We start from the raw sequence: 18,823 nt of genomic DNA, 5'->3' as shown, positions 1-18,823 counted from the left end.
TTGTCCAGCCTAATTTAATCAGTTAAATTTAATTAGACAGTGCTGAATATTAATATTAGTATTATATGTCTAAAGTAAAAAACACACTCTCAGAATGCCCCCACCCCCTAAGTGCTGCATTAATTTAACCCACTGAATCAGCCCTCAGGTCCCATCTAGCCAGTCAGGTTTTCAAGATACCCACAATAAAAATACATGAGATAAATTTTCATGTACAACTTCCATTCTATGCAAATCTATGTCATGCATATTCACTGTGGACATCCTGAAAACTGGCTAGATGTGAGTAAAGGGTTGGGATGAGAACCTCTGGCTAAATCAGATAAATCTTTTGTCAAAAAGATGGCCAAACAAAATTAATGTGGTCATCATTGGGGGGGGGGGGGGGGGGGGGGGGGGGAGGGTAAGAAAGGAATTTTCAAAATCAAAATTGTATTTAGGTAATTATGCAGTTACGCAGACAGATCTTTTGAATACTGCCCTCATAGTAGATGGTAGTAGTTAAGAACATTCAAGCCATATAGACTATTCAGTTTTATTGGTCTACACTGATGAGCATTTCTCAGCTGTCAGTAATAAAAGCTTGACCACTAACAATCTCGCTCATGTCAGTCAGCTTTTACTATCCTGGATAGATGAGCACACAAGTTACCAAACTTATTCCAACATCATACCTCCTGATTTCTCATGCTTTTAACAACAAGTTCTGTAATAATTTAAAAGTTAGCACAGCTGTTGCCTTAAGAGTTTTGGTAGATGCCATGTCTGCCAACAGGCTATCCAGATATCTACTGATCTCTCAATAAAGATGTATTTTCTCATGTTTCCTCTGTACTTTCCTTCTTGCAACTTCAACTCTTAAGCCCTAGTCTTTGGATTTATTTTTTATGAACATTTAACCATCCTATTTCATATGTTACTGATGCCTGTAAAATATTTGAATAAATGATATCCTTCATTTCTCTTCTCATCTCCAGCAAGAACATTTTCAGTGTATAAAGCCTTTTGCAGGTTTAGTGCTGTAGGCCTTGTACCATTTTGGTAGCTTTTTCTGAATCACTTCCATACTATGCTTATGAAGGTATAATGGCCTTTAGAAATGAATGGAGTACTAAAGTAGTGTCTTCATTAGTGACATTCACAATAGCAAATAATGGAACATAAAGGAACTAATACGCTAACATTACAGTAGATTTGTAGATTAGATGTTAGTTCTAAACATTTGGTGAATAATTTTATAAATTGTTTATACACAGAAATTTGGATACACCATCAGGGAGAATGTATCTATCATGCTCTGGAAACAGGACACTGCTACCACCTGAATCGTAAAGAAATTGAGCAAAACACCTTACTCCACACCTTTTTGTAAATCCCTCCCCAACACAAGGAATATCTGAATACAGCTCCACAGGGCCCTAAGCTGTATACCAAGACTCAAACACATTCTATACCCACAAAAAGGTCAGCAAACTCAGCCAGCTAGATCATAACATGTAAGAGCTATTCCGCAGCAGTTGTAACTGCCACTTCTCGAGAACCAAGCCATAAATGAAAAGAAGACCATTTGTCATTACAATTGGCCCTTGCCTTAACAGCCCTGGGAAGTTGCAGAAAGCACAGTGGCTCCTCCACCAACAGGCCAAGGTTGCTGAGGCCAATCCAGAGCCACCAGAAACACATGGCCTAGGTGACTGGCAATCTTCACAGAACCCAGCCAATCAGTAGCCACATTGAGAATATGTAGAAAAGATCTTCCACAGCCTTGGCAACCAGGCTCCTACTTTCCTGGATCCATGGGATTCAAACTGAAGAAATTAGTCTGCACACTGTTGACTCCTCCAATGTGGGCTGTGGATAAGGCAGTAAGATGGTTAAGTACATTAAGTGTTGCCATACTGGAACAGACCAAAAGTCCATCAAGCTCAGAATCCTTTTACGAAATATCAAGTAATCAGGTTAACCCTTGATTGCCATTGGCAATTGTAGTGATAGGGTGGATCGAATTGGTGGAGGGGTAGCATTGTATGTTAAGGAGAGCCTTGAATCAAATAGATTGAAAATTCTGCAGGAAATAAAACACATCTTGGAATCCCTATGGATTGGAAATTCCATGCGTAAAGAAGAAAAGGATAGTGAGAGGATGTAGGTATTGGGAAGAGATTCTGCAAAGTCTGGAGGGTGACCAACGTAACGATGATTTTTAAAAAGGGATCCAGGGCTGATCTGGGATATTACAGGCCGGTAAGCCTAACTTCAGTACCAGGCAAAACAGTGGAAGCTATTATAAAGAATACAATTACAAAACATAGACAAAAACATGGTTTAATGAGTTAGAGTCAACATAGGTTCAGCCAAGGTAAGTCTTACCTCACCAATTTGTTTCATTTCTTTGAAGGCATGAATAAACATGTTGATAAAGGTAAGCCTGTTGATGTAGTGTATCTAGATTTTCAGAAAGCTTTTGACAAAGTTCCTAATGAGAGACTCCTTTGAAAATTAAAATGTCGCAGGATAGGAAGCAATGTCTTTCTGTGGCTTAAGAATTGGTTATTGGACAGAAAATAGAGGGTAGGGTTAAATGGTCATTTTTCTCAATGGTGAATAGTAGAGTGCCACAGGGATCTGTACTGGGACCAGTGCCTATTTAACATATTTATAAATGATCTGGAAACTGGAACAAGTGAGGTGATTAAATTTCCAGATGATACAAAACTATTGAAAGTTGTTAAACATATGCGTATTGTAAAAAATTGAAGGAAGACCTTAGGAAACTGGAAGACTGGGCATCCAAATGGCAGATGAAATTTAATGTGGACAAATGCAAAGTGATGCACATTGGGAAGAATAATCCAAATAATAGTTACCGGATGCTGGGGTCCACCTTAGGAGTCAGTACTCAAGAAAAAGATCTAGATGTCATTGTATACAATATGCTGAAATGTTCTGCTCAATGTGTGGCGGCAGCCAAAAAAGCAAACAGGATGCTAGGAATATTAGGAAAGGGATGCAAAATAAGACCACGTTTATTATAATGTCTCTGTACTGCTCCATGGTGCGATCTCACCTTGAGTATTGCATTCAATTCTGGTCACTGTATCTAAAAAAAATATATATAGTGTTATTAAAAAAGGTTCAAAGTAGAGTGACCAAAGTGATAAACGGATGGAACTCCTCTCATATGAAGAAAGGCTACAGAGGTTAGGCCTCTTCAGCTTGGAAAAGACAGCTGAGGGGGGATATAATTAAGGTCTACAAAATTCTGAGTGGAGTGAAACAGGTAAAAGTGAATCGATTTTTCACTCTTTCAAAAAGTATAAAGACCAGGGGACACTCAATGAAATTACATGGAAATACTTTTAAAACAAATAGGAGGAAATATTTTTTCACTCAAAGAATAGTTAAGCTCTGGAACTTGTTGCCGGAGGACGTGATAACAGTGGTTAGCATATCTGGGTTTAAAAAGGTTTGGATACGTTCCTGGAGCAAAAGTCCACTGCTTGCCTCAGGATTGGTAGCATGGTACTTGCGACCTGGATTGGCCACTGTTGGAAGGAGGATACAGAACTAGATGGTCTGACCCAGTATGGCTGTTATGTACTAAAATGGTCAATGGTCTTTGTCATAAAGTATATGGGGAAGACTTAAAAATCTCAATATGTGTACTTTGGAAGAAAGATGGTAAAGTGGCGATATGATAGAGACATTTAAAAACCTCAGTGCCATAAGTGCACAGGAGGTAAGTCTCTTTCAACAGAAAGGACGTTCTGGAATGCAGGGTCATAGGATGAAGGTGAAAGGGGCTAGACTCAGGAGTAACCTAAGAAAACATTTCTTTACAGAAAATGTAGTAGATGCATGCAGTGGTTGAGGTAGTGAAGATGAAGACTGTATCCAAATTCAAGGAAGAATGGGACAGGCACATAGGATCTCTAAGGGAGAGGAAGACATAGTAGATAGCAGGGATGGGAAACTGGATAGGCCATAAACTCTTTGCATGTTGTCATTTTCTCTGTTTCTATTTTCCTCATGGCTAAATTACACATTAGAATAAATCATACAGTTTGTTTTAAAAACTTGTGATTATAGAATTTGAGTATTGTTGTTAGGTCTTATAAAATCAATTTATCCTGTCACCCAAAGTAAACATTTCTGTGGATGCTTCTGATCAAACTAGGCTACATTTAATTTACCTTAAGCATATTCTTAATCATTGGAAACTATGCTGGGCTTACCATAAGCAGAGATCTCAGCAGCATAATCTGAATCCTCTTGGTTCCCAAATCCCTATAAAAAGAAAGTGATATAAAAATGATTTTCAAAATAGGGTAAGAAAAAGTGATCCCACAAGAAACTACAACAGAAAACTGAATTGTGAATGTGGTATGCTTAAAGGTACATGAAATACAACTTATAATTGGTCTAATTGTCTAATTCTATTGATCTGCTAATTTATTAAAATTTGTGATTAGCAGCATTTTCATGTGTTATATACAGAGTGTCACAATTACTGTAAAAGAGGCGGCACCACAGTCTGCATACACTAACATAGTATCAGTCATGGAGTTACAAGGGTCAGTAAAGTGAATGATACATACCTGTAGCAGGTGTTCTCCGAGGACAGCAGGCTGATTGTTCTCACGACTGGGTGACGTCCGCGGCAGCCCCCACCAACCGGAAAGAAGCTTCGCGGGACGGTCGGCACGCAGGGCACGCCCACCGCGCATGCGCGGCCGTCTTCCCGCCCGTGCGCGACCGCTCCCGCCAGTTGAATGACTAGCAAAAGATGAAACACACACAACTCCAAAGGGGAGGAGGGAGGGTAGGTGAGAACAATCAGCCTGCTGTCCTCGGAGAACACCTGCTACAGGTATGTATCATTCACTTTCTCCGAGGACAAGCAGGCTGCTTGTTCTCACGACTGGGGTATCCCTAGCTCTCAGGCTCACTCAAAACAAGAACCCCGGTCAATTGAACCTCGCAACGGCGAGGGTACAACAGAAATTGACCTACGAAGAACAACTAACTGAGAGTGCAGCCTGACCAGAATAAATTCGGGTCCTGGAGGGTGGAGTTGGATTTACACCCCAAACAGATTCTGCAGCACCGACTGCCCGAACCGACTGTCGCGTCGGGTATCCTGCTGGAGGCAGTAATGAGATGTGAATGTGTGGACAGATGACCACGTCGCAGCCTTGCAAATCTCTTCAATAGTGGCTGACTTCAAGTGGGCCACCGACGCTGCCATGGCTCTAACACTATGAGCCGTGACATGACCCTCAAGAGCCAGCCCAGCCTGGGCGTAAGTGAAGGAAATGCAATCTGCTAGCCAATTGGAGATGGTGCGTTTCCCGACAGCGACCCCTAGCCTGTTAGGGTCGAAAGAAATAAACAACTGGGCGGACTGTCTGTTGGGCTGTGTCCGCTCCAAGTAGAAGGCCAATGCTCTCTTGCAGTCCAATGTGTGCAACTGACGTTCAGCAGGGCGGGTATGCGGCCTGGGGAAGAATGTTGGCAAGACAATTGACTGGTTAAGATGGAACTCCGACACCACCTTCGGCAGGAACTTTGGGTGGGTGCGGAGCACTACTCTGTTGTGATGAAATTTGGTATATGGAGCATGAGCTACCAGGGCTTGAAGCTCACTGACCCTACGAGCTGAAGTAACTGCCACCAAGAAAATGACCTTCCAGGTCAAGTACTTCAGATGGCAGGTATTCAGTGGCTCAAAAGGAGGTTTCATCAGTTGGGTGAGGACGACGTTGAGATCCCATGACACAGTAGGAGGCTTGATAGGGGGCTTTGACAAAGCAAGCCTCTCATGAATCGAACGACTAAAGGCTCTCCAGAGATGGCTTTACCTTCCACACGATAATGGTAAGCACTAATCGCACTAAGGTGATTCCTTACTGAGTTGGTCTTGAGGCCAGACTCTGATAAGTGCAGAAGGTATTCAAGCAGGTTCTGTGCAGGGCAGGAACGAGGTTCTAGGGCCTTGCTCTCACACCACACGACAAACCTCCTCCACTTGAAAAAGTAACTCTTTTTAGTGGAATCCTTCCTAGAGGCAAGTAAGACCCGGGAGACACCCTCAGACAGACCCAACGCAGTGAAGTCTACGCCCTCAACATCCAGGCCGTGAGAGCCAGAGACTGAAGGTTGGGGTGCAGCAACGCTCCGTCGTTCTGCGAAATGAGAGTCGGAAAACACTCCAATCTCCACGGTTCTTCGGAGGACAACTCCAGAAGAAGAGGGAACCAGATCTGACGGGGCCAAAAAGGCGCTATCAGAATCATGGCGCCGTGGTCTTGCTTGAGCTTCAGTAAAGTCTTCCCCACCAAAGGTATGGGAGGATAAGCATACAGGAGGCCGGTCCCCCAATGGAGAAGAAAGGCATCCGACGCTAGCCTGCCGTGTGCCTGAAGTCTGGAACAGAACAGAGGCAGCTTGTGGTTGGTCTGAGAGGCGAAAAGGTCCACCGAGGGGGTGCCCCACGCTCGGAAGATCTTGCGTACCACACTGGAATGGAGCGACCACTCGTGCGGTTGCATGACTCTGCTCAGTCTGTCGGCCAGACTGTTGTTTACGCCTGCCAGATACGTGGCTTGGAGGAGCATGCCGAACCGACACGCCCAACGCCACATCCCGACGGCCTCCTGGCACAGGGGGCGAGATCCGGTGCCCCCCTGCTTGTTGACGTAATACATTGCAACCTGATTGTCTGTCCGAATTTGGATAATTTGGCAGGACAGCCGATCTCTGAAAGCCTTCAGTGCGTTCCAGATCGCTCGGAGCTCCAGGAGGTTGATCTGCAGATCCTTTTCCTGGAGGGACCACAGACCCTGGGTGTGAAGCCCATCGACATGGGCTCCCCACCCCAGGCGAGATGCATCCGTCGTCAGCACTTTCGTGGGCTGCGGAATTGGAATGGACGTCCCAGGGTCAAATTGGTCCGGATGGTCCACCAGAGCAGTGAAGTGCGGCAACTGGTGGAGAGGCGGATGACATCCTCTAGATTCCCGGTGGCTTGGAACCACTGGGAAGCTAGGGTCCATTGAGCAGATCTCATGTGAAGACGAGCCATGGGAGTCACATGAACTGTGGAGGCCATATGACCCAGAAGTCTCAACATCTGCCGAGCTGTGATCTGCTGAGACGCTCTGGTCTGCGAAGCCAGGGCCAAGAGATTGGTGGCCCTCGCTTCGGGAAGGTAGGCCTGAGCCGTCTGGGAATTCAGCAGCGCTCCTATGAATTCCAGAGACTGAGTTGGCTGGAGATGGGACTTTGGGTAATTTATCACAAACCCCAGCAGCTCCAGAAGTTGAATAGTGCACTGCATGGACCGGAGGGCTCCTGCCTCCGAGGTGTTCTTGACCAGCCAATCGTCGAGATATGGGAACACGTGCACTCCCAGCTTGCGTAGGTAGGCCGCTACCACCACGAGGCACTTGGTAAACACTCGTGGGGCAGAGGCGAGCCCAAAGGGCAGCACACAATACGGAAAGTGCCGTGCGCCCAGGCGGAATCTGAGATACTGTCTGTGAGCTGGCAGTATCGGTATGTGAGTATATGCGTCCTTTAAATCCAGGGAACATAGCCAATCGTTTTTCTGAATCATTGGCAGAAGGGTGCCCAAGGAAAGCATCCTGAACTTTTCTTTGACCAGGAATTTGTTCAGGCCTCTCAGGTCTAGGATGGGACGCATCCCCCCTGTTTTCTTTTCCACAAGGAAGTACCTGGAACAGAATCCCTGCCCTTCCTGCCTGGGTGGTACGGGCTCGACCACATTGGCGCTGAGAAGGGCGGAGAGTTCCTCTGCAAGTACCTGCCTGTGATGGGAGCTGAAAGACTGAGCTCCCGGAGGACAATTTGGAGGCAGGGAGGCCAAATTCAGGGCGTATCCGCATCGCACTATTTGGAGAACCCACTGGTCGGAGGTTATGAGAGGCCACCTTTGGTGAAAAAATTTTAACCTCCCTCCGACCGGCAGATCGTCCGGTACGGACACTTGTAGGGCGGCTATGTTCCCGTGGATCCAGTCAAAAGCCCGTCCCCGGCTTTTGCTGTGGAGGCGCAGGGGGCTGCTTAGGCGCACGCTGTTGACGAGAACGAGCGCGCTGGGGCTGTCCCTGTGCCTGACGAGGCCTTCGGGCCGGCTGGTTGTACCTACGCTTCGCAAAAGAATAGGGTGCAGCCTGCCGGGCCCGGGAAAAACGTCCACCTGTGGAGGTGGATGCTGAAGGCGCCCGGTGGGAGAGCTTGTCGAGAGCGGTTTCCCGCTGATGCAGTTGGTCCACCATCTGCTCGACCTTCTCACCGAAAATGTTATCCCCCCGGCAAGGGACGTCGGCCAGTCTCTGCTGGGTGCGGTTGTCCAGGTCAGAGGCACGCAGCCATGAGAGCCTGCGCATCACTATACCTTGGGCCGCAGCACGAGATGCCACGTCACAGGTGTCAAAAATACCCCTGGACAGGAACTTTCTGCATGCCTTCAGCTGCCTGACCACCTCCTGATAAGGCCTGGACTGCTCCGGCGGGAGCTTATCGACCAGGTCCGCCAGCTGTTGCACATTGGTCCGCATGTGGATGCTCATGTAGAGCAGGTAGGACTGGATGCGGGTCACGAGCATGGAGGATTGGTAGGCCTTCCTCCCAAACGAGTCCAGAGTGCGAGACTCCCGCCCCGGGGGCGCCGAGGCGGTATCCCTCGAACTCCGTGCCCTCTTGAGAGCAGAATCCACGACCGCTGAGTCATGGGGCAATTGGGGCCGCATGAGCTCTGGGTCAGAGTGGATCCTGTACTGGGACTCTGCTTTCTTGGGAATGGTGGGGTTAGTTAATGGTCGCACCCAGTTCCGAAGCAGCGTCTCCTTCAGGACATTGTGCAGCGGCACCGTGGAGGACTCTCTAGGTGGTGATGGATAGTCGAGGACCTCGAGCATCTCGGCCCTCGGCTCTTCCACAGAGACCACGGGGAAGGGAATGCTGATAGACATATCCCGCACAAAGGAGGCAAAGGAGAGACTCTCAGGAGGTGAGAGCTTCCTCTCCGGTGAAGGCGTGGGGTCCGAGGGAAGGCCCGTAGACTCCTCTGAGGAGAAATATCTAGGGTCCTCCTCTTCCCCCCACGAGTCCTCATCCTCGGTATCGGACAGTAGCTCATGTAGCTGAGTCCTGAACCGGGCCCGGCTCGACGTCGAGGCACCGAGGTCTCGGTGTCGTCGAGCGGTGGACTCCCGCGCCGGCGGGGACGGAGCTCCCTCCATCGACGTCGACGGGGACTCCACCTGCGTGGCGGTCGAGACCGGCACCGCAAGCGGCGGCGGTGTCGACGGCCCCGGCGCCGGGCTAGAGCTCGCCGGCGCCACAGTCATCGGCGCCGAGGGCGCAAGCACCCCCGGCGCCGGCACAGCCTGGCGCATCAGCCCTTCCAGGATCCCCGGAAGGATGGCTCTGAGGCACTCGTCCAGGCCCGCTGCCGAGAAAGGCGGTGGGGCCGGTAAGGGTGTCGGTGCCGGAAGCTGCTGGGGGCCAGGAGACGGCACCGAGGTGCCGGAACCCCGACGCGTCGGTACCTCCACAACCGACGGAGACCTCTCCTCTCTACGAAGACGCTTCGGCGTCGCCTCCTCTCCAACATCGGGATGCACCGAGGGCGACCGGTGACGACGCTTCTTGTCTTTTTTCCGATGCCCATCACCGGCGCCGGAGGGCATGGAGGAGGAGGAGGTCGATCCCCCTCGGTCTCGAGGTACCGGGTCAGACAGGGTTCGGTCCCGTGGGCCACGAGCTGAGGGCGTGACCGGGGCCGACTGCCCACGCGGCCTCTCACCCCCACTCTCGCCGGAGGACCGGCGGGCCGACGGGACCTGTTCTCCTGGGGTCGCTGCCATCGGTGCCGATGTCTCGGGCATCGATACCGGTACCGAAGGAACGGGCGTCGATACCGATGCCTTCGAGGGGCCGGCGCAAGTTCCAAAAAGACGGTCCCGCAGAACTTGCCTCGCAACCTGAGTCCGTTTCCGGAGACCGAGACACAAAGAACACGACTTGAGATTGTGCTCCGGCCCGAGGCACTGGAGGCACCAAGCGTGGGTGTCGGTCTGCGAGATCGGCCGGCCGCAGCAACCACACTTTTTAAATCCACTCGGAACCTTCGAGGACATCGACGGAAAAATCGCGTCGGCGAAGTCAAAGTCGTCAATGGTGGCTAAAATCACACCACGAAAGCAAAACGACCGAGCGGGCCACTAGGCCGCAACGCGGCGTCCCCGCTGGAAGCGAGAGAAAAAAGGGAGCGCGTGCCCCACACGCGCAGGGTTTCTTTTTTTTTTTTTTTTTAAAAGGAAACCGGGCGGTAACGAATACCGTTAAACAAAGTTAGAAAAAGCACGATCAGCGTACACGCGATCGAACGATCCGGCGGCTGAACAGAGAGAGCGCAAGACACGACTCTCTCCAGGCGCGGAAAAAAAGGAACTGGCGGGAGCGGTCGCGCACGGGCGGGAAGACGGCCGCGCATGCGCGGTGGGCGTGCCCTGCGTGCCGACCGTCCCGCGAAGCTTCTTTCCGGTTGGTGGGGGCTGCCGCGGACGTCACCCAGTCGTGAGAACAAGCAGCCTGCTTGTCCTCGGAGAAAATTAGTTACAGAAGAGATAAGGGGATGGGGAAGGAAAGATGGACATGGGAGGAACACCCCATTCATACCTGTATTCAGACAGGATGAAAACAGGATAAAGAACATAATCAGAAAGGGCTGAGGAGAATTGTTCTCTTGAATGACTAAAGCAGTGACCCTAATTCAAACAAGCAGGATGGTTTAGTAGACTGATGATATGAGAGAGAAGTTATCAAAAGCTTCAGCTATGAAAAATATCACTGGCTTCACCTGTGATGAGTCACTTTTACAAGGCAAATCCTGTTTTTTCCACAACAGTGTGTGGCACTTACCCATCTTAAAAGTCTTCTCCAACAGCCTACATACTGTATTAGCCATCTTAACAATATCACTTACGACACATACTCATCTATTTCAATCTTATTTCATCTTTATACCCTATCTCATATAAATATTCCCCCCAAAAAAGGATCCAAACCAGTTTACATAAAATATACTGTTAAACATAACATATTCAAAATAATATATCTAAAAGAATATAGCAGTGGTTCCTAAACTTGTGCTGAGGGCTCCCTAGCCAGTCAGGTTTTCAGGATATCCACAATGAATATTAATGAGAGAGAATTGCATGCAGTTGAGGCAGTGCATGTAAATTTCTCTTATTAATATTCATTGCAGGTATGCTAAAATCCTGACTGGCTGAGAAGCCCCAGGACAGGATTGGGGGCCACTGGAATATATCAATATAGCTGTAATAAAACAAATTCAAAATAAATCCCTAATTTAAATCAACCACATTCTCTGTTGCTAGAGGAATCAAAGACCATGGGGCTCATTTTATTATACATCTGAAAATAAAAATCCCATCCCCAACAATCTAGCTCTCCAGGGTCCCAGTTCCTTGTAAAGGAACTCCCAAAGTAGCACCCTTCTTTGGGTCATCCACCTCTACAGCTACTCATCCCTGAAAGCCAGCCAATACTATAAAGTCTGGTTTGTGATGACATTAGTACAAGGGAGTCACTGGCAGAAGTAAGAAACAGCAGTGGAACCACAGAAGCCAATGTTTAAATCATGCTTGTCAGAAGATCCTTGTCACTACAAGCAAGTTGGTTCATCATTTGTTGCCTCGGGTACAACTTAGATTGTAACCTCTTTTGAACAGCGGCTCTAGCTTAATATGTAATATGCCTTGAGCTCAGATTTGGAAAAGGTGTTAACTAAATCTAAAATCAAAATAGTTTTTCAGTTAATATACAAGTAAAAGCTGTGGAATTATTTTTGCCAAGAATGTGGTCAAAGCTAGCAATATTGCTGATTTCTTTTTAATTCACTGGTTCACAAGAATCAATCATTGGTTCAATTTGTTCTTTTTCTTTATTAGACAGTTTTTAAATCAAAATTTTCCTTTTAAAGGGGTATGCTTTGCTTTGAAATGACATTGCATTCTCCATATCTTATTTGAACACTGTTTTATTTCTTTCTTTCTTAACATCTGATATACCACTATTCAGGATCCAACATAACTTCATGGTGGTTTACAATGACGTCACACTGCTTCATGATAATACTTTAAAAAAAATGCAGTCCATTGAACAATTGTATTTAAACCATGCAGCTCAAGAGAACAGACGATAAATCTAGCACTGCTCCTGTTGGAGTAATAATGTATTTCTGTCTCCTCCATGACTATTTTGATCAACATGAGCAATAACTCAACAATTAAATGATTCAAACTGATGTTTATATTGCTTACAATGAGCCACTAAGGGTGCTCCAATTTTCAGGTTGGTAACGCAGGACTTGTTCACTTACTCTGAGAACCAACGAGTGGTTTTCCCAATATATAGTTTATTACAGGGACATTTCAATGCATAGATGATATAATCGGTGTCACATGTAGTGCCATGACACAATTCATATGTTCTGCCATCTCTAGGATTATTAAACTCTGTACACTCTATAGTCATTTCACAAAAGGTGCAGCTTAAACATTTCTTATGTCCTGGCTGTAGGGTCAACACATCAACAGACCCTACAGCCAGGACATAAGAGCAGCCCTTCCTAATCTGTACCTTTAATAACTTTATCCCCAGAGTTCTTTCAACAGCTTCGTGCTCACCAAGGTTACACCTTTGTTTCATATAACAAAAACAGTTTGAATCTACATCCAGCAGTATGTGAATCAGTTCAACTACTGTGACTGGGCACTATTTATGCAGTATCTTGTTACATCAATTTTTGGAAACAACAAACTTGAGTTTGCTATGGCAAAGTGTGTGAAGACTTATGCAATCAAGACTTTTAGAATATTTAATTTTGAATACCTCTGCAACAGCTTTTTCATTTTGAAAGGCGGAGTATATTGTGTAGGTCACTAAAACAAATGCCCATTTTTGAATTGCATTTTTTAGACAACACAATAAGGTAAAAAAATGCTCTCTTTCAGTTTTAAAAGTTAGCACCAGCAGCGTGGTACCACTCTGGTTAAGGTGGAGCCCATCTTTTCAGAATAGGCCAGTTCCTAACAAATGCAAATCCCTCTTCCCTGCACTATGGACTCATCCACACACTGATGTTCAAATATTACTGTTTTCCAATGTTCATAGCAATAAATAAATAAAAGAAAAAAAGAAAAGTTTTGTAGCATTCTGACACTTATAAACTTTAAACTGGCTATGTTTTCACATTATTCTACAAAGAATTCCATTTTTTTGTTCCAGCGCTATAGAAATGATAAACAGTAGTAGTAGGAAACAATTACAGCATTCAATGGCAATCCATTCATATTTGGAAATGACAAACTATGTTCCACCATTCTTTAAAATGTAATAGAGTTGTCTTTCCAATACTGCGCAGGGGCATGATAGCTCACAACAGAAAGGTTAGCAAAATATCCAGATCACAGAGCTCTGCCTGCCTCTTGAGTCCTGTGATTGCGAGCATTTCTTTGCATTTTACCTTGGATATTCTACCTAAGAGCCTAAATTTGACTTCCAGAACATCTCTCCTATACTTTCCAATTGTTTCAACTTACATACTCTTCCCCAGCACTGCTTAAAATCTTATCTAGGTGACGTTGGATGATTTCAAGAATTGGCTAAATCTGTGTCATCCAAAGATACAATTTCACTATGTCTTGCTCCAATGCTCTGATCAATTTTTTGGACGTAGAAATCCACTTAACATTTGTGACAAAGGTATATACAAAACCGACTGACAGGAATACCATTCTAGAATTTGGAAGCTGTCATCCAAGAACATTGAGGGAAAGCCTCCCTTTTTCACAATTTCTTAGGGTTAGATGAATCTGCACTAGGGATGAGGACTTTAAAATCCAATCCAAGTATTTTCAAGAAACTTTGGACAGAGGAAATACCCACAGAACGTACTGCGGAACGCATATCTACGAGCCAAATACAACAACAGAGATCTACTGTTACAAGATAGACCATAAATGGACCAGGCAGATCCGACAATGACGTTTGTGATGCGATTTGTTCCAGGAGGAGAGGGGGCAGCTAGGATTATCAGACAGCATTGGGATATTATGAGAACAGACCCCCTATTTACACATCGATTAAGAACAGCCTTCTCTAGGGCAAAAAATTTAAAAGAACTATTAAGCCTCGCCCAGTTACCCAAAGAGAATGATGTAGCTATGGAGGGGACCACTGGCCATCGCAAATGTAACAGAATTAACTGTAAAACTTGTGAAATCACTTTAGAAGTGGATAGCTTTCTACATAATGGACGAGTATATCATCTAAGACATCAGACAACGTGTCACACTTTGAATGTCATATACTACATCAGATGTCCATGTAACAAAGTCTATATCAGCAAGTCAAGTAGAACACTTCATGCCAGGATGACTTAACACCGATCCAGAATTTTGACTCAGAACATTGGAGCGCCGTTGGTGCAGCATTGCATACAACACCAGCACACGGCATCAGATTTGAGATGTATGGTGACAGACAATGTGACTCCGACAGCAAGAGAAGGTGAACTAAATAAGAAGCTGTTACATCAAGAGACCTTTTGGATTTTCTATTCAAACACTTTGAAACCCGATGGGCTGAACAGGGTATGATACATACCTGTAGCAGTTGTTCTCCGAGGACAGCAGGCTGATTGTTCTCACGACTGGGTGACGTCCGCGGCAGCCCCCACCAACCGGAAAGAAGCTTCGCGGGACGGTCGGCACGCAGGGCACGCCCACCGCGCATGCGCGGCCGTCTTCCCGCCCGTGCGCGACCGCTCCCGCCAGTTGAATGACTAGCAAAAGATGAAACACACAACTCCAAAGGGGAGGAGGGAGGGTAGGTGAGAACAATCAGCCTGCTGTCCTCGGAGAACAACTGCTACAGGTATGTATCATACCCTTTCTCCGAGGACAAGCAGGCTGCTTGTTCTCACGACTGGGGTATCCCTAGCTCTCAGGCTCACTCAAAACAAGAACCCAGGTCAATGGAACCTCGCAACGGCGAGGAAACAACAGGAATTGACCTACGAAGAACAACTAACTGAGAGTGCAGCCTGACCAGAATAAATTCGGGTCCTGGAGGGTGGAGTTGGATTTACACCCCAAACAGATTCTGCAGCACCGACTGCCCGAACCGACTGTCGCGTCGGGTATCCTGCTGGAGGCAGTAATGTGATGTGAATGTGTGGACAGATGACCACATCGCAGCCTTGCAAATCTCTTCAATAGTGGCTGACTTCAAGTGGGCCACTGACGCTGCCATGGCTCTGACACTATGAGCCGTGACATGACCCTCAAGAGTCAGCCCAGCCTGGGCGTAAGTGAAGGAAATGCAATCTGCTAGCCAATTGGAGATGGTGCGTTTCCCGACAGCGACCCCTAGCCTGTTAGGGTCGAAAGAAATAAACAATTGGGCGGACTGTCTGTTGGGCTGTGTCCGCTCCAAGTAGAAGGCCAATGCTCTCTTGCAGTCCAATGTGTGCAACTGACGTTCAGCAGGGCGGGTATGCGGCCTGGGGAAGAATGTTGGCAAGACAATTGACTGGTTAAGATGGAACTCCGACACCACCTTCGGCAGGAACTTTGGGTGAGTGCGGAGCACTACTCTGTTGTGATGAAATTTAGTATATGGAGCATGAGCTACTAGGGCTTGAAGCTCACTGACCCTACGAGCTGAAGTAACTGCCACCAAGAAAATGACCTTCCAGGTCAAGTACTTCAGATGGCAGGAATTCAGTGGCTCAAAAGGAGGTTTCATCAGCTGGGTGAGGACGACGTTGAGATCCCATGACACAGTAGGAGGCTTGATAGGGGGCTTTGACAAAAACAAGCCTCTCATGAATCGAACGACTAAAGGCTCTCCAGAGATGGCTTTACCTTCCACACGATAATGGTAAGCACTAATTGCACTAAGGTGATTCCTTACTGAGTTGGTCTTGAGGCCAGACTCTGATAAGTGCAGAAGGTATTCAAGCAGGTTCTGTGCAGGGCAAGAACGAGGTTCTAGGGCCTTGCTCTCACACCACACGACAAACCTCTTCCACTTGAAAAAGTAACTCTTTTTAGTGGAATCCTTCCTAGAGGCAAGCAAGACCCGGGAGACACCCTCAGACAGACCCAACGCAGCGAAGTCTACGCCCTCAACATCCAGGCCGTGAGAGCCAGGGATTGAAGGTTGGGGTGCAGCAACGCTCCGTCGTTCTGCGAAATGAGAGTCGGAAAACACTCCAATCTCCACGGTTCTTCTGAGGACAACTCCAGAAGAAGAGGGAACCAGATCTGACGGGGCCAAAAGGGCGCTATCAGAATCATGGTGCCGCGGTCTTGCTTGAGCTTCAGTAAGGTCTTCCCCACCAAAGGTATGGGAGGATAAGCATACAGGAGGCCGGTCCCCCAATGAAGGAGAAAGGCATCTGACGCTAGCCTGCCGTGTGTCTGAAGTCTGGAACAGAACAGAGGCAGCTTGTGGTTGGTCTGAGAGGCGAAAAGATCCACCGAGGGGGTGCCCCACTCTCGGAAGATCTTGCGTACCACTCTGGAATGGAGCGACCACTCGTGCGGTTGCATGACTCTGCTCAGTCTGTCGGCCAGACTGTTGTTTACGCCTGCCAGGTACGTGGCTTGGAGAAGCATGCCGAACCGACACGCCCAACGCCACATACCGACGGCTTCCTGACACAGGGGGCGAGATCCGGTGCCCCCTGCTTGTTGACGTAATACATTGCAACCTGATTGTCTGTCCGAATTTGGATAATTTGGCAGGACAGCCGATCTCTGAAAGCCTTCAGTGCGTTCCAGATCGCTCGGAGCTCCAGGAGGTTGATCTGCAGATCCTTTTCCTGGAGGGACCACAGACCCTGGGTGTGAAGCCCATCGACATGGGCTCCCCACCCCAGGCGAGATGCATCCGTCGTCAGCACTTTCGTGGGCTGCGGAATTTGGAATGGACGTCCCAGGGTCAAATTGGTCCGTATGGTCCACCAGAGCAGTGAAGTGCGGCAACTGGTGGAGAGGCGGATGACATCCTCTAGATTCCCGGTGGCTTGGAACCACTGGGAAGCTAGGGTCCATTGAGCAGATCTCATATGAAGACGAGCCATGGGAGTCACATGAACTGTGGAGGCCATATGACCCAGAAGTCTCAACATCTGCCGAGCTGTGATCTGCTGAGACGCTCTGGTCCGCGAAGCCAGGGCCAAGAGATTGGTGGCCCTCGCTTCGGGAAGGTAGGCCTGAGCCATCTGGGAATTCAGCAGCGCTCCTATGAATTCCAGAGACTGAGTTGGCTGGAGATGGGACTTTGGGTAATTTATCACAAACCCCAGCAGCTCCAGAAGTTGAATAGTGCACTGCATCGACCGGAGGGCTCCTGCCTCCGAGGTGTTCTTGACCAGCCAATCGTCGAGATAAGGGAACACGTGCACTCCCAGCTTGCGTAGGTAGGCCGCTACCACCACGAGGCACTTTGTAAACACTCGTGGGGCAGAGGCGAGCCCAAAGGGCAGCACACAATACTGAAAGTGCCGTGCGCCCAGGCGGAATCTGAGATACTGTCTGTGAGCTGGCAGTATCGGGATGTGAGTGTATGCGTCCTTTAAATCCAGGGAACATAGCCAATCGTTTTTCTGAATCATTGGCAGAAGGGTGCCCAAGGAAAGCATCCTGAACTTTTCTTTGACCAGGAATTTGTTCAGGCCTCTCAGGTCTAGGATGGGACGCATCCCCCCTGTTTTCTTTTCCACAAGGAAGTACCTGGAATAGAATCCCTGCCCTTCCTGCCCGGGTGGTACGGGCTCGACCGCATTGGCGCTGAGAAGGGCGGAGAGTTCCTCTGCAAGTACCTGCTTGTGATGGGAGCTGAAAGACTGAGCTCCCGGAGGACAATTTGGAGGCAGGGAGGCCAAATTCAGGGCGTATCCGTACCGCACTATTTGGAGAACCCACTGGTCGGAGGTTATGAGAGGCCACCTTTGGTGAAAAAATTTTAACCTCCCTCCGACCGGCAGGTCGTCCGGTACGGACACTTGTAGGGCGGCTATGTTCCCATGGATCCAGTCAAAAGCCCGTCCCCGGCTTTTGCTGTGGAGGCGCAGGGGGCTGCTTAGGCGCACGCTGTTGACGGGAACGAGCGCGCTGGGGCTGTCCCTGTGCCTGACGAGGCCTTCGGGCCGGCTGGTTGTACCTACGCTTCGCAAAAGAATAGGGTGCAGCCTGCCGGGCCCGGGAAAAACGCCCGCCCGCGGGGGCGGGTGCTGAAGGCGCCCGGTGGGAGAGCTTGTCGAGAGCGGTTTCCCGCTGATGCAGTTGGTCAACCATCTGCTCGACCTTCTCGCCAAAAATATTATCCCCTCCGGCGGGAGCTTATCGACCAGGTCCGCCAGCTGTTGCACATTGGTCCGCATGTGGATGCTCATATAGAGCAGGTAAGATTGGATGCGGGTCACGAGCATGGAGGATTGGTAGGCCTTCCTCCCAAATGAGTCCAGAGTGCGAGACTCCCGCCCCGGGGGCGCCGAGGCGGTATCCCTCGAACTCCGTGCCCTCTTGAGAGCAGAATCCACGACCGCTGAGTCATGGGGCAACTGGGGCCGCATGAGCTCTGGGTCAGAGTGGATCCTGTACTGGGACTCTGCTTTCTTGGGAATGGTGGGGTTAGTTAGTGGTCGCACCCAGTTCCGAAGCAGCGTCTCCTTCAGGACATTGTGCAGCGGTACCGT

The 18,823-nt window shown here is 48.3% G+C and overlaps 1 protein-coding gene across 4 annotated transcripts in view; it reads right to left on the bottom strand.

Annotated features, from left to right (window-relative positions):
- The window catches only part of EFR3A (EFR3 homolog A), a 384,301-nt gene that overhangs the window by 45,122 nt on the left and 320,356 nt on the right, over positions 1 to 18,823 (bottom strand). For all 4 annotated transcript variants that reach the window (XM_030219255.1, XM_030219247.1, XM_030219262.1 and 1 more), the window contains one exon: positions 4,236 to 4,287. In XM_030219255.1, coding sequence (XP_030075115.1) covers positions 4,236 to 4,287 — 52 coding nt within the window. The remainder of the gene's footprint in view (positions 1 to 4,235; positions 4,288 to 18,823) is intronic.

The sequence above is a fragment of the Microcaecilia unicolor genome, chromosome 1 (assembly GCF_901765095.1).
Source record: "Microcaecilia unicolor chromosome 1, aMicUni1.1, whole genome shotgun sequence".
Lineage (NCBI taxonomy): Eukaryota > Metazoa > Chordata > Amphibia > Gymnophiona > Siphonopidae > Microcaecilia > Microcaecilia unicolor.
The sequence above is the reverse complement of the archived record's forward strand: the minus strand, read 5'-3'. Positions and strand labels throughout refer to the sequence as shown.